This window comes from Aptenodytes forsteri, unplaced genomic scaffold (assembly GCF_000699145.1).
Source record: "Aptenodytes forsteri isolate BGI_AS27 unplaced genomic scaffold, ASM69914v1 Scaffold354, whole genome shotgun sequence".
NCBI classification, from domain to species: Eukaryota; Metazoa; Chordata; class Aves; order Sphenisciformes; family Spheniscidae; genus Aptenodytes; species Aptenodytes forsteri.
Window position 1 is genome coordinate 1,171,722 of NW_008795043.1, and position 14,469 is coordinate 1,186,190.

The window sequence follows — 14,469 nt, forward strand, 5'->3', positions numbered from 1 at the left end:
GCCAGTTTTCAGTCCACCTCACTGCTCATCCAGCCCGTACATCAACAGCTTCTCTGTGAAGATCTTATGGGAGACAGTGTTGAAAGCCTTACCAAAGTCTAGGCAGACAACGTCCACTGCTCTCCCTGCATCTGCCAAGCCAATCATTTCACTGTAGAAGGTTATCAGGTTGGTTGAGCATGGCTTCCCCTTGGTGAATCCATGCTGATGAGTCCTGATGATTTTCTTGTTGTTCATGTACCTGGAAATGATTTCCAGGATTAGCTTGTTTCATCACCTTCTCAGGAATCGAGGTGAGGCTGACTGGCCTGTAGTTCCCTGGGTCCTCCTTCTTGCCCTTCTTGAAGATAGGAGTGACGTTTTCTTTCCTCCAGTCCTTGGGCACCTCTCACAGTTGCCATGACCATTCCAAGATTATCGAGAGTGACCTTGCAAAGACATCTGCCAGCTCCCTCAGCACTCGTGGGTGCATCACAGCAGGGCCCATGGATTTACGTATGTCCAGTTTGCTTAAGTATTCCCTGAGCTGATCCTCTTCCACCAAGGGTACATCTTCCTTGCTCTAAACTTCCCCCCTGGTCTCTGGAGCCTTGGATTCCTGAAGGCCGGTCTTACGACTGAAGACTGAGGCAAAGAGAGTATTCAGTACCTCAGCTTTTTCTGTGTCCTGTGTCACCAGGTCCCCTGCCCCATTCAGCAGCAGGCTCACATTTTCCCTAGACTTCCTTTTGCCTCCTAGGTGCTTTTGGAAGCCCTTCTTGTTGCCTTTGACATCCCTTGCCAGATTCAATTCCATTTGGGCTTTGGCTTTCATAACCTTGTCGCTGCATGCTCGGACAGTGTCTCCCAGGTTCCTTGTCCCTACTTCCACCTTCTGTATGCTTCCTTTTTGTGTATGAGTTTTAGTCATCCGTGCAGACCTCCTGGCATTTTCATCTGACTTCCTCCTTGTTGGAATGGACTGCTGTTGAGCTTGGAGGGGGTAATCCTCAAATATTAACCAGCTTGCCTCGACCCCTCCTCCCTCCAGGGCCTTGGGACTCTTTCAAGCATCATCCATCCCAAGGCTGAGCTCAGTGCATTCCAGGTGTTCTCTCACATAAAGGGCAACCCCCCCTCCTTGTCTCCTTGGCTTGTCCTTCTAAGGAGCCCGTATCCCTCCGTGGCAGCACTCCAGCCATGGGAGCCATCCCTCCACGGCTTTGTGAACCCAACAAGATTGTAGTCCTGCAACTGCACGCTTTGTGATCCCAACAAGATTGTAGTCCTGCAACTGCACACCGATCTTTAATTCTTTATGTTTATTCCCCATGCTGCATGCATTAATAAACATTATTTTAGTGTTCTGAAACACTTGCAGGATAAAAGGGAAGCTGTGACATGAATGAAAGAGTAGAAGTGGATAAATTTAAAAAATACTGGTATATGTGGGCATGCGTGTGAGAGACTGTGACTTTTACTCCATGCTTCTCCTCTTAGGAGGTGGTGATAGCAAGTGCTGTAAGGACACCGATTGGATCTTTCCAGGGATCTCTTTCGTCATTGCCAGCCACTAAACTTGGTTCCATTGCAATTAAGGGAGCAATTGACAGAGCAGGTATATGTAAATATTTTTTCCGTGACAAAGAAAACCTCAAGTGGCTCAGAACAGCATCAGTCTGTGTCTTTTAAGTTGCTTAGTAAACAAAAGATCCTGTGGTTTTTGCTGCTGTGGCGTTCTTAAGTCTTTATCCACAAATGGTATTTAAGTAAAGTTGACTGTTGGGCTTTGTTTCAGTCTGAGTTAAGTTAAGTGCTGCTTCTAGGAGCAGAATATTACTTAGGGATATCTGTGCTAATCCAAATCCGATGGAACATGCTAATTGTTTTTCTGGGGTGGGGTTTTATGAGACACCTAAGCTGATGCAAAGGCTACTTATTGCTGAAACCAGTGGCCCTTCCTTTTCCTGCCCATTTTTTACATTGGCACTTATGCTTGTAGGACACCCTTGTGAGTCTATTGATGGATTTAAATTAGCAAAAAAGTCTTTTGGGGGGAGAGGAGGGTTAATTTTCTACAAATTTGGCTTCTTGAAACAGCATATTACAAGAACTTGAACACCGGGGCTGTTGCAAGAGATGCAGGGGGAGAGCAGGCCTCTTCTGTCTGGTGGTAGCTAGCTGTGGCCTTGGCTCACCCCTGTTAAACAAACAAACAGAACTGTTTCTTTAGACATAATTGTGGCAGGTAGAAAGCTTTGTGCATTTAACCATCCATGTAAATTGAGCTGCTCAGGTGGCTAGTGAGACTTAGAAATGTTCGCTTTGGTTAGCTAACTGTAGCTTGTTCTGCAGGGTAACAAGGGAATTCTGTTCTGTGGGGGTCACCAGTTCACCATGTTCCATGAATATGAGAGTAGCGATCCGGCATGCACCTAACGGGCCTGTGCGCTGCTTTTGGCAACACAGGTTGGACATGGCGTGTTTCATCGGTCTTTGATAGAAAACTTCAATGGGAAGGTTCGTAAAAGGGAGTTACATCTTCCGTGCAAAGAATCCCGAATTGAAACAATTTTGTTTTATAGGTATCCCTGCAGAAGAAGTGAAAGAAGCGTATATGGGTAATGTCTTGCAGGCTGGACAAGGACAAGCTCCAGCAAGACAAGCAGTCCTGGGTGCAGGTATTAATTCTCTTGATTCTGGGATTAAAGGTTTTCTGTCTTTATGTAGACAGTATAGATGATTGAGCTATGAGTTAAAGCAGAGTGGTGCTCAGCCTTTTGTCAAGACAGTCTGTCTGCTTTTTTCCCTGTGGTGGGTGAAGGGTGTATAATGTGAGCCTAATTGTGCATCCTCAGGAATCAATTTTCCTATGCACAACGGGTGCTACTTGCCTATGGTGTTTGCAGAACCTGGAGAAGATACTAGAGACCAGGCTGCTACTTCCAGAGCACTTTATGCTAATGATGGATGCTGCTCTTTGAATCTTTCATGAAACTGACTTTTTTTCTTTAGTGTATCATTACTCTTAAGCCTTATTGGATAAGGGGTCCGTGAGTTTCCATCAACTGCAGATAGGAGTATGTCATTACACTCATCTTCCTGTGGAGTCGAGCTGTCACTGGAAGGAATCACTCTATAACGTTAACTGCAGCACAAATGTTGGGGGTTCAGGAATTATTTTCTTCTCCCTTTTGCTGTAGGGATGGGATTCCATACCTTAGCATGATGCTAGGAAAGTCTGTGAGTCAGGGAAGAACTGGATGCTTTCTTGGCTCTGCCCCTGTACTTTTTTGAAAAAGAAGGAACTGCTTCCGTGTGAAGCAAAGGGATGAATATGGCTCTCTCTTCTTTCCCCTGGCTAGTTTCCCCATCTCACTGCTGGTATGGAGGTGATGTGCTGGTAGCCAAGCTGCAATGCTAGAGAGCAAGCGTAGGGTAGAGGCAGTGATGCAATGGTCTTGAGCCAAGCTGCACACAGCAGAGCCCAAAGCTATTGCCATGAACGCTCAATAACAATATAACTCAATAATAACCGTGTGAATGACACTGACACCTAGCGCTTTTGGTCTCGTTCAGTAGTGCTTGTGTTTACAGTCCCTGTACTTCTGGGGTCTGTCTTGTTGCCAGTTGCTAAATTCTACAGCTTGTTTATGCCTTTTCAATATTGAATACTTCTTAGAGGCAGGGATTGGGGTGTCAGGAGGAGGAGTAGTTCTGGAGTTGCTTCCCTGATCTTCTGTCTCCCGATTCCTCATTTGCTTGCTCCCTTATCACAAGTCTGTTGTCTGAAGGGGAGAAGCAGCAAGAGCCTCCAAGAAGGATAGCAACTAGGGGTGAGGGTCTATAAATTGCCCTGGCAGGCTGAATAGTGCAAGCTGGGATGCCCTGGGCTTAGACAAAAATTGGTCCCAGATGAAATATTGCTGAAAAAACAATAAAGTGTTAGTCTACCCTTTAAATAATACAGTTGTTTGTACAACTGCTTTGGCTCAGGTCTACCAATCTGCACTCCTACTACAACTGTCAATAAAGTCTGTGCTTCAGGAATGAAATCAGTCATGATGGCAGCACAAAGCCTGATGTGTGGGAGTCAGGTATGTGAATTTTAATGCTGTTTTATGGAAAAAACATGCAACTAATGTTGTAGATCCTGTCCTACTAATGACTGTGCTCTTTGATTTGGGACTGTGTTTTGACTTGGGATAATAAAGCTAATTAGCCGGGTTTTGTTTTGCTTATGCAACCTTAATTTTATAGTCACTTAAGTGTGTTTTGGTTTAAAACAGAAAAAAATTGTGTTATAGTTAGGAAATTGTCAGATGTATTTTTAGAGCTGAGCAAATAAGGTGGATTTTTTTGGGGGGTGTTTACATCCTCTCCCTACTGCTCTTTCCCCTGCCCCACGCTCCGCCCTACCCCCAAAAAATAATGAAGGGAATTTTCAAGCTTTCTGGTTTGAAAACTTGAAGAAATTTTTATGGGCTTAGTTTTTTCTGAAACACATTTAATCTTGACTTTCAGACATTTTAAACGCTTAAGTGAAGCCTGCCAGGGACTCTTCTTCCTCTGATCTATTGCTGCTTCCATGTCTCAACTGCTTAAGTGAATTATATACACATACTAAAGCAATGTAGTTTCCAAGTACATTAAAGATGTTTTAGGCATTTTTATTGTTTTAGAAGAAGCGGAATCTATTGTTGCTGAATAAGTGTTTTCATTGAAGAGAGCTTGATGGAGGAGAATTGCTCACCTCTGTCAACTGTGTTCTAAGATTCTCTATATGATGGAGCAAATAGTATCACTTAATGGGAGGATGGGAGGATACACCATCTTCAGCAAGCCGTTAAATCCTATGCAGCAAAGAATATGGAAGAAGTGTGAATGTGAAGGAAGACATTTCAATTTTGCTTTTAATTCCATACTCAAAGCATTTTGGCAACATCTCCCCTTCTCTGAAGTGAAAGTATTGTCAGTTCAATATATATTTTCGGTTTACAAAGTGGCTCATTAGTAAGAAATGTACTTACTATTATTTTTTTTTTTTAACAAAAGTAAAATATTTAAGTTTTGTTGTCCCTTCTGTGAAAATAACAGTATAGCTGAGTTTAGCAACTCAGGTATATTGCTTTGGCCTTGCTCCGCAGAGAACAGCACTTTGTCCAGTGCCTACTGAAGTCAGTGGAAGTCTTGTCACTGGACTTTGAACCAGGCCCAGCATGTCTGTGTAAACAGCTACATTTGGATTTAGTAATTTACATCCGATGACTTCATGAGAGTGGTTGTGCATTTGGTTGGTTTGACAGATGCAGGCCATGAGCTCTGAAGAGAACGGGAGTTTTCAGCTGAGCTAATCATACATGCTGTGCTGCCAGTCTCAGCAAAAGCAGAGACTCTGCCAGTTATTAGTCTCTTGGAGCTATGAATTACGGGTTTTTTTGGTATTTGTTTGGTTTTCCTGGCTGCAGACTGTGGGGTATCTGTGGTATGAAAGTCAGTGATGGTTCCCAGTGGCTGGAGTCAGCGTACATCATCGTATAAACAATTGTATTAACTCTGCCTCCAAGTCTTTCACTTTATGGAACTGAAATGCCAGGGACTCTTCTTCCTCTGATCTATTGCTGCTTCCATGTCTCAACTGCCCTTCCGATTTATCTGCCTTTCCAGTTTGTCTCCAGCCTTCTTTTCTTTATTACTTCATGTCACTGTTCCTGGATCTAGTTTATAATCAATCCTGAACCAAACCATTATTTCTCTGAGTCTTAATTTAAAGAAACTGAAAAAGCTTTCATCTTTTTCTTACTGCTGTTTTGATGTAAAATCTTTTTGAATTTATATTAACAGCACTATTGAACTCTCAAAGACTCACGCTGCTGTGTGTGTATTTTTCTTACATTTATCCATGTTTCAAATACGCCGTTAAACACAACTGTGTCTGTTCTTCACATCCTGAGCTCCTAGGGATTTTGGGGGTATAGCCTGATGAACAGTAGGAATACTTACAGTCCTTATAGCCTTGCTGTTTGTAGGTTTTCTGTTTGTTTGCTTTGTCTCAGCTTGAAAAGTGTACTAATTTATAAATGCCCATAATGATTCAGCTTAATTCAAGTTCAGTAATCATTAATTATTAACATCTCTCTTTTTGCTGGCCTTTTCAGATGATAAAACCATATTATAAGTCACCTTTCTTTACTTAGTAAGATGAAACAATATTATGTAAAACTGCAGGTACTCGTAAATCTCTGTCTCTTCTTACTGGTCTCAGATTCTGACTGTTGCTTGTTCCATAGGGATACGGAGCTGCAAATGAAGAACAAAAATGAGAAATTTACAGAAAAAGAAACTGTTTAAAGTTAAATTTATAATTTGATCTCAGAAGCTTTTGAAGTAAAAGTGCAAGAGACTGACATGGCTCTTGCAGCTTTCTAAAGCTGCATACAAGATAGAAGTCCAGTTGTTCTGTCAGGGTGGATTAACTGCCTTCAGCGGTTGTTCCTGCTGTTTGCTTTTTAAATACATAAAGATTTTTTTCCCTCTTTCTCTAAGACTCCCCAGAAATATAAAGCGTCCATGCTTAAGCTTTTGTTAATATTTGTTCCTACAAGAAGTCAGAGAGAACACGCTGCATTATTAGTAATTTTCACTTGTTTCCTTTGAGCAGGATGTAATGGTTGCTGGTGGAATGGAGAGCATGTCTAATGTTCCCTATACAATGAGCAGAGGATCAACGCCTTATGGAGGAGTAAAGCTGGAAGACCTGATAGTAAAAGATGGGCTGACAGATGCTTATAACCATATCCATATGGTAAATATTCCTGCACAGTACTAAAGTATCAACCATAGGGCTGATGCAGCTTTGAAGAGCTTGCTTATAATTATTATGAAACTGCTTCATCTAGCAAACCTAGAAATGAGGAGTAACATTAACGGAGGAGGAAGAAGTCTTCCATTTCCAGGCTTCCTGTAGTAACTGTAATGGAGGGGCTAGACAGAAGACCAGAACAGAATAGCAAATTGCGTGTTAATATTTATCTGTCTCTGATTGAAGTCTGAATAGCCTAGAGCAGGGATTAAAAAAAATAAAACTCTGCTACTGGTAGATTGCTGTTGCTCCATCTGTGGGAGAGAGCAGTCAAGTTACGTGATGTCTTTGAGGGCACCTACTCTGTACGGTTCAGCAGGCTCGCATGTTTATTTTCCCTCCCCCATTGTACATACCTCATATCTTCTGTTGGAAGGTTTGAGTCAGCTGATGTGCTTACTCATCAGCATGGTAACTTAAATTGGACAAACAACTGCAAACTTAGAATGGGTTTGGAAAACAACTGATATGCAGATAGTGAAGAACAAGCATCAGGGAAGAACAGTTTGAAAAGAGAATGGCTACTTTCAGTTTACGAATATTTCTGACCTCTGCCTCTGGTAATTCACAATTGTAGGGCATTATTGATTGATCAGTTAGTGTTCTTGCTGGTGTACAGGAAAAGATGTCATGAAGAATATTCTACTGTGATCCATATATTTGATACAGACCTCACTGCTTCCGTGCGTGATTTATTCTTTTTGCAGTATAGCGCACTGTGCTTAGGCTATTGGTTGAAATCCACTCCCACATTTCAGCCAAAATGGATTTTGATTGTGAGGATTTTTATAGGAACGCAAATAGTGGCTTTGCTAGTTCCTGTATATGGGGAAAAACTAGAGAAGTTGGTTATAATACATGAGGTTTTAATAGAGTGGGACAATATTTCAGAACCTTTTGTCTTTATTATAGACAAGCAGCTGTAGGTTGCTTGGAAAACCTTAACAATCTTTGTGAGAATATACAGAAAGGCCCATCTGATGGCTTTAGGAGCTTACTCTTGTCTATGTTTTGGCAATAGACTACGTTGTTGGTGCTATGGAGGCTTTAAATTCTTTAACTGCATAGAAGTGAACTTGCTTGTTGGAAGACTGGAGGAGCACAGTACTAAAGGGTTTTGTGTTGATTCAGTGAGTTTTCTACAGAAATGAGAAGCTGGAACAAAACCTGTTTAAAAACAAATCTTTCAGGTTGCCTAAATGAGTATCTTTTTTTTATTTTCACCAGGTATTTAGACAGTGTTGGTAATTAATTATGATTGTATGATTATGATTGACCTATATATAAAATTATTTGATTGTTTCATTCTACTTATTTCATTCCTGTTATTAGGCAAAAGGTATACATACTTTTATTTGTACAGTTTTTAGAGTATCAGATCCCGAAGGCTAAATAAGCCCTGTGTGTTGACCTGTTCTTGTAACCTTTGGAACAGACAGGCTAATAATGGAATGAAAACACTAGTAAGATGATGCAAACGTACTGTTCTGTGGCTGAGCAACGCTCTTCAGTCTCTGAAGACATCAACCTTACATACTTTAAAACTTGCTTTTGCATGCAGTTTTTTAACTTAAAAAAAAGTCTTGTAATGAATGTTCCTTCATGGCTTTCATAATCTGGATCCAGAAAACGTTTGCTAAATCTGAAGTTTATATTCCAAAACCAGAAGTTACTATTTGATCATGACTGTGTAAATTAGAAATGGACACCAAATATTAGTCACATTCAATTCTGGAAATCTGCTGGTTGAGTTTTTTCAGCTACGTTTGTAGTTCACGTCTCCAGAAATACCAAACCTAACGTGCCTGGTTTTCTCCAAGGGCAACTGTGCTGAGAATACTGCGAAGAAGTTTACTATTTCGCGAGAGGAACAAGACACTTACGCCATAGGCTCTTACACTAAGAGCAAAACAGCCTGGGATTCAGGAATACTGAAAAATGAAATAGTTCCTGTCACTATTTCAAAAAAAGGTATTATGGAAAGGTGTGATAAAATGAATTGTGTTTCTCATTGAAAGCCGTAACATTGTCCTGTGTTCAGTGCAAATTGTGTTGTTTAAACATGCAGGTGTCAGGAACACTAATTTTAGATCAGCTAAGAATTTTCTGTTAGGCAGACTTTCTGGTGAACAGCAGTCCGTGACCTGTGATCTGGTTTTGGTTTTTAATTTTTCTTTAATGTTACGTACCATATCTTCTTCCTTTTTTATGTAAGTGGAAGACTAGCTATTGAACTTATTTAGTATGGCTTGAGGACATCTGTGTTTTAATTTCCCTATTAATTACCTTAAAGATGCATTCTTTGTCCCTTCCATTCAGCCACCAGGAAATATAACTGGATTTGCTGTGAATAAATTGGATTAATGAATAATTTTTTTTTTTTTCAGTTTTCATTCATTATTTCATTCATTTCAGCATATTTCTTGACATGCATTTTACATGCGTTTACATTTTCTACAGAAATAAGTTGCTCAAATAAGGCAGCATTTAATCAAAGTACTGTGTTAGTACTAGAACGTCTTAAGAATGCACTGTACTATAAAATACTAAACCAAATCTGAATTTCAGGAAAGCCGGATACAGAAGTGAAAGAAGATGAAGAATACAAACGTGTCGATTTTAGTAAAGTTCCAAAGCTGAAAGCTGTTTTCCAAAAAGAAAATGGTAAATATTGTTAAATTAACTGCTTAATTTTCTACCAAGTGCAAGGATACGTTGTTACAGTGAAGAGTAGTGTTCACAAGAGCTTGAATGCCCAACAGTAGTCCGTTAACTTTTAAATGTCTGCTAAGATAAAGAAACATGCTTCACAACAGCATGAACTGGCTTGGATTAAAAGACGGTCCAAGAACCTTAAACCAGTGAAAACCTCTGGTTTTGGACATTCACTTTAAAAAAGAATTAAACAGATTTGTTTCAATTTAGCTATTGCCTTTGCATAGTTACCGGTCACTTCCCTGAATCTGCAACTGATAAACCTTTCTGGCTAAATCAAAGTTGCTGCTCATGCGCAGCCCTTTTTGAGCTGGAATTCTGTGTTAATGCCAGCAGTGCAGCTGACGTGGAAGGCATGATCTAAAGCAGCACTTGGATAAAGATACAAATACATGTGATGATTGATTGTACTTGTTTAATCAAACCGATTTAGAAAAACAACTCATTTTTAGTTAACTCGGTGCAACAGCTATCACCGTATTGTTGAGACCTTATGTTCAAGGGCCTAAGGTAAAAAAAAAATCATTAACAGGATGTACCCGAGCTATATCACACTTTCTCCTCTGCTTAAACAATGCTGTACCTTTTCTAGGAACAGTTACAGCTGCTAACGCCAGTACGCTGAATGATGGAGCAGCTGCTTTGGTGCTGATGACTACAGAGGCGGCCAGGAGACTGAAAGTCAAGCCATTGGCACGGATAGTAGGTAAGCTTTTACTTTTCTTATCTTTGAGTACAGTCCTGGAAAATACTCCCATAGTACGCTCTCAGGCTGGAGTCCTGTTTGGCCGGTTATCTGACATTTCTGTCATGGGACAGAAAAGGTGAGCCCTTAGGCATTACGGCTGCATCTTCTCAATACAGTCCGTGAAATTTCAAGTGTCGTGCCAGCAGGCTTTTGATCATAAACAGTTTTCTATATGGAATAATATTAAAAATAGGAAAATGTTATTATGTGGCTCACTTAAGGCACTAAACTTCAGATGTATCTATTTCATGGACCGTTATATTCAGAATTTTTCTATCTTGGCTGGGTTTGCGGCTTGCACAAATAAAAATCATGTATGGTAAAACCAAAAGGTCTTTAAACAGCTTTTGTGATTTTTACCGATTTAGAAAACAACTCATTTTTAGTTAACTCGGTGCAACAGCTATCACCGTATTGTTGAGACCTTATTTTCAAGGGCCTAAGGTAAAAAAAAAATCATTAACAGGATGTACCCGAGCTATATCACACTTTCTCCTCTGCTTAAACAATGCTGTACCTTTTCTAGGAACAGTTACAGCTGCTAACGCCAGTACGCTGAATGATGGAGCAGCTGCTTTGGTGCTGATGACTACAGAGGCGGCCAGGAGACTGAAAGTCAAGCCATTGGCACGGATAGTAGGTAAGCTTTTACTTTTCTTATCTTTGAGTACAGTCCTGGAAAATACTCCCATAGTACGCTCTCAGGCTGGAGTCCTGTTTGGCCGGTTATCTGACATTTCTGTCATGGGACAGAAAAGGTGAGCCCTTAGGCATTACGGCTGCATCTTCTCAATACAGTCCGTGAAATTTCAAGTGTCGTGCCAGCAGGCTTTTGATCATAAACAGTTTTCTATATGGAATAATATTAAAAATAGGAAAATGTTATTATGTGGCTCACTTAAGGCACTAAACTTCAGATGTATCTATTTCATGGACCGTTATATTCAGAATTTTTCTATCTTGGCTGGGTTTGCGGCTTGCACAAATAAAAATCATGTATGGTAAAACCAAAAGGTCTTTAAACAGCTTTTGTGATTTTTACAGCTTTTGCAGATGCTGCTGTTGATCCCATTGACTTCCCAATTGCACCTGCACATGCTGTTCCCAAGGTAGGAATAAAACTGAGTGATTTTTGAAAAAGCACTGGATCATCGGTTCATCCCTCAGTGGATCTTCCTGTAATTCGGATTGAAATTATAATTACGTCGAAAATACAAAGAGCACATGTTTTTTAGAGGATCGAGGCTAGAATGCAGATTTTCAGAGTAACAAATTTCTCACACCTGTTTTGAAAGAGAATATTGTTTTATACTGCTTTCACCAACTTTGGGCTTGTTTACACTTTTGAAGCTTTGCAGCTAGTATGGCTAAAAGGCAAAATAAATATGGTTATACAAGTATCAACTAGTTCAAAAAGGAACTGAAGACAAGTGTATGGCGTGAGGCAATACTGCATCGGTTTAAATGTACTTACTGTAGCAGCGGTCTTAGTACAAGTGTGATGCAAACGTATTCTTGGCGCAGGGTACTCTCCATTCCTTCTTTTGTGAAAACTCAAGTTTGTGCTTCAGTACCTCAATTTTGCTTTTTCCCATCTGACAAAGAGGTTCCGAAACGTGAACTTGAATCAGGCTATGGGCAGCCTGAGTCACCGACTTCAAAATAGACCCAATTATTTCTATAATTAGCTTCCTAATTTTTTTTCATAGTAGTAATTGTTTTTATTATTATTTCTAGATTCTAAGTGAGACAGGCCTGAAAAAAGAAGATATTGCAATGTGGGAAATCAACGAAGCGTTCAGTGTTGTGGTGCTGGCCAATATTAAAATGCTGGGTATTGATCCGCAAAAAGTAAACATTAATGGAGGCGCTGTCTCTCTTGGACATCCAATAGGGTAAGTAAAATAAGCATGGGTTTTTGTTCTGCACAGAGGCGTGGTTTTCTAGACATACTGCTAACACATTTACCTTTATTCTTAAACTTAATGCAAGTAGGAAGGGTAATAGGAAGTTTCCTGTCAAGTACATAGTGACTTTAATTCAGGTGTTAAATTTCAGGGTACCTTGAAAAGAGCAGGATCCCATTTTTCTCTTCACAGTTAGTTATCACCTACTTCTATAAAGAGTTTGCTTGTTACCATAGCTATATGGATTTATGAAGTATTAAAAGCAAATCACTATTAACATGACAGAATAAACAATAATAATTAATCAAGTAGTTAAGCTAGTAAAATTTACAGGTAAGCTTAGGAAAATAGCGAAGGATATGGTACAGGGACTTTTATTTTTCTTACACGAGCAAAGCGAGATTCCAGGTCTCGTCGAGGCACTTCTGGCAGTGAATCCACCTAATGCAGCAGGCAGGGATAGTCTGGGGGAGGTTGGTGGGTCTTTTGGTTGAAGTTCTGTCATCTGGTTAGAGGAGTCAGATCACCTGCTGTGTTCCCCAACGGCTGTAACTTACTCATGACTTAAGTATATCCCATTAAAACTCCCTAAGGGTGATCGTGCTCCATGGTCCAGGCCTATGAGGAAAAACCCATTTCAAAACCTGTAAGTAAATATAGCTGTGAAGTAACCACGTTGTACCTCGGGAGCAAGTAGGAGTACTTCACGGTTCGTAAAAAGCTCTAATCAAGGCATAACCCCGCAAGGATGCAGACATCTCCTCTGCAGTATCAGCTTCTTCTGATAAGGGAATATGATTTTTTGGCCTTAAAAGTTAATTTCGACAGTCTAATGACAAACTTGAAACATCTGGTTTTGCACATTAGGTGGATCGAAGTAGCATGCTGCAGTATATCAAGTTGTAAGCAAATAAGAAACGGTTTGAAATTGATCATTCTATCGCTGTGGTTTCTGTGGTAGATTCGTTACTTCTTTGAAAGAGCTTTGCTACATGTAGAGATACTTCGTAATAAACAGACTTCCTTAGAGGTGATTTCCTTTTCCAGAAGAAACTTTAGATAAACATGGAGGTTTTGTTTGTGTATGCATAAGAATCCTTCTGTTTGTTAAGTAAAGTACTGTAGCTAGAGAAAAATAACCTGCATTGCATCTGAATGTAGACGAAAGGCTTGGTTTGGTCTTTTTGTTGGTTTTTTTTCCCCTCCAGTGAGTCAGTGCTATATTCTGCCAGCTATCCTGTGTGGGTCAAATTAAGAATTTCCTTTAAACTGAGCTATATACATTTTTTCTTTTATGTAGAATGTCTGGAGCAAGAATCGTTGTTCACATGGTCCACGCGTTGAAACAAGGACAATATGGTCTTGCAGGAATTTGCAATGGAGGAGGAGGTGCTTCTGCAATACTGATAGAGAAGTTGTAGGCCCAGATAGTGTTGGAAACAAAGCCTTAAACGCCCTCTGAACAAAGGGATGAATGGTACCTGTTACATCTTATTTATCGATACGTGGATGAATCCCTTAACTGCTATTCTAAAATTTCTTAAAACGTCATTGATTATTGATGCAGATGACTGGGCTTTTATTACTTTGACTCAATGCAAGTTTTTATACAGTACAAATAAAAACCATCAAATTATGATAATGTCTCCAGACCTGAGAATAAAGAACGTTTGTTAACTGTGGCTCCTCTGTCACTGGCGTATGGTTTCTCAAATGCCACTGAAAATGAATTCTCTTGGTAACTAACTCACTCACGTAGTGCTGCTACTAGAAGGAGCTGGTTTCTTACAGCTTTGCTGCTTAATTTTCTGTTTTAAGGTTACTAACTACTAAGTGATTTTCACGGAAAAAATAACTTTACTCAAAGGTTGGTTTTCTACTGTTGTGTACCTCAAAGCCAGGTCAAATGCAAAAAAGGAGCCCTTCTGCAGCACGCACTCACCCTGGCTTGGGGTGTAGTATCCCAGTAAACTAGAAGAGATGGTGTTGGGACTTACAGATGCAAGTACTCATATGGCCTCAAAATGCTCCTGCTCCTTTTTTGTTCATTTAAACCTCTGTGATGTACAGTTTTGTCAATATGCTTTTAAGCAGAGATGGATCAGGACCAACAGAATGCAACTGCCGTTACTGCTTCTTCACTAGGAGCTGCCCAATACCTGGCTGCGCTCTTGAATTCACAGTTAAGGCTTCAGGAACACAGGGTTAAGCATTCCTCTTGCAGTATGGGGAGATAGGAAGGTACTTGCCTGGAACGA

At 40.2% G+C, this 14,469-nt stretch overlaps 1 protein-coding gene across 1 annotated transcript in view; it reads left to right on the forward strand.

The window, feature by feature from the left end:
* ACAT1 (acetyl-CoA acetyltransferase 1) overlaps positions 1-13,893 on the forward strand; it is a 15,614-nt gene extending 1,721 nt beyond the window's left edge. Inside the window, exons 2-11 of the mRNA XM_019471444.1 lie at positions 1,480-1,597; positions 2,565-2,660; positions 3,976-4,076; positions 6,641-6,784; positions 8,662-8,812; positions 9,410-9,505; positions 10,149-10,262; positions 11,349-11,413; positions 12,042-12,199; positions 13,512-13,893. Coding sequence (XP_019326989.1) covers positions 2,597-2,660; positions 3,976-4,076; positions 6,641-6,784; positions 8,662-8,812; positions 9,410-9,505; positions 10,149-10,262; positions 11,349-11,413; positions 12,042-12,199; positions 13,512-13,632 — 1,014 coding nt within the window. The 5' untranslated portion in view covers positions 1,480-1,597; positions 2,565-2,596 and the 3' untranslated portion in view covers positions 13,633-13,893. The remainder of the gene's footprint in view (positions 1-1,479; positions 1,598-2,564; positions 2,661-3,975; positions 4,077-6,640; positions 6,785-8,661; positions 8,813-9,409; positions 9,506-10,148; positions 10,263-11,348; positions 11,414-12,041; positions 12,200-13,511) is intronic.
* Positions 13,894-14,469: the final 576 nt, after the last annotated feature.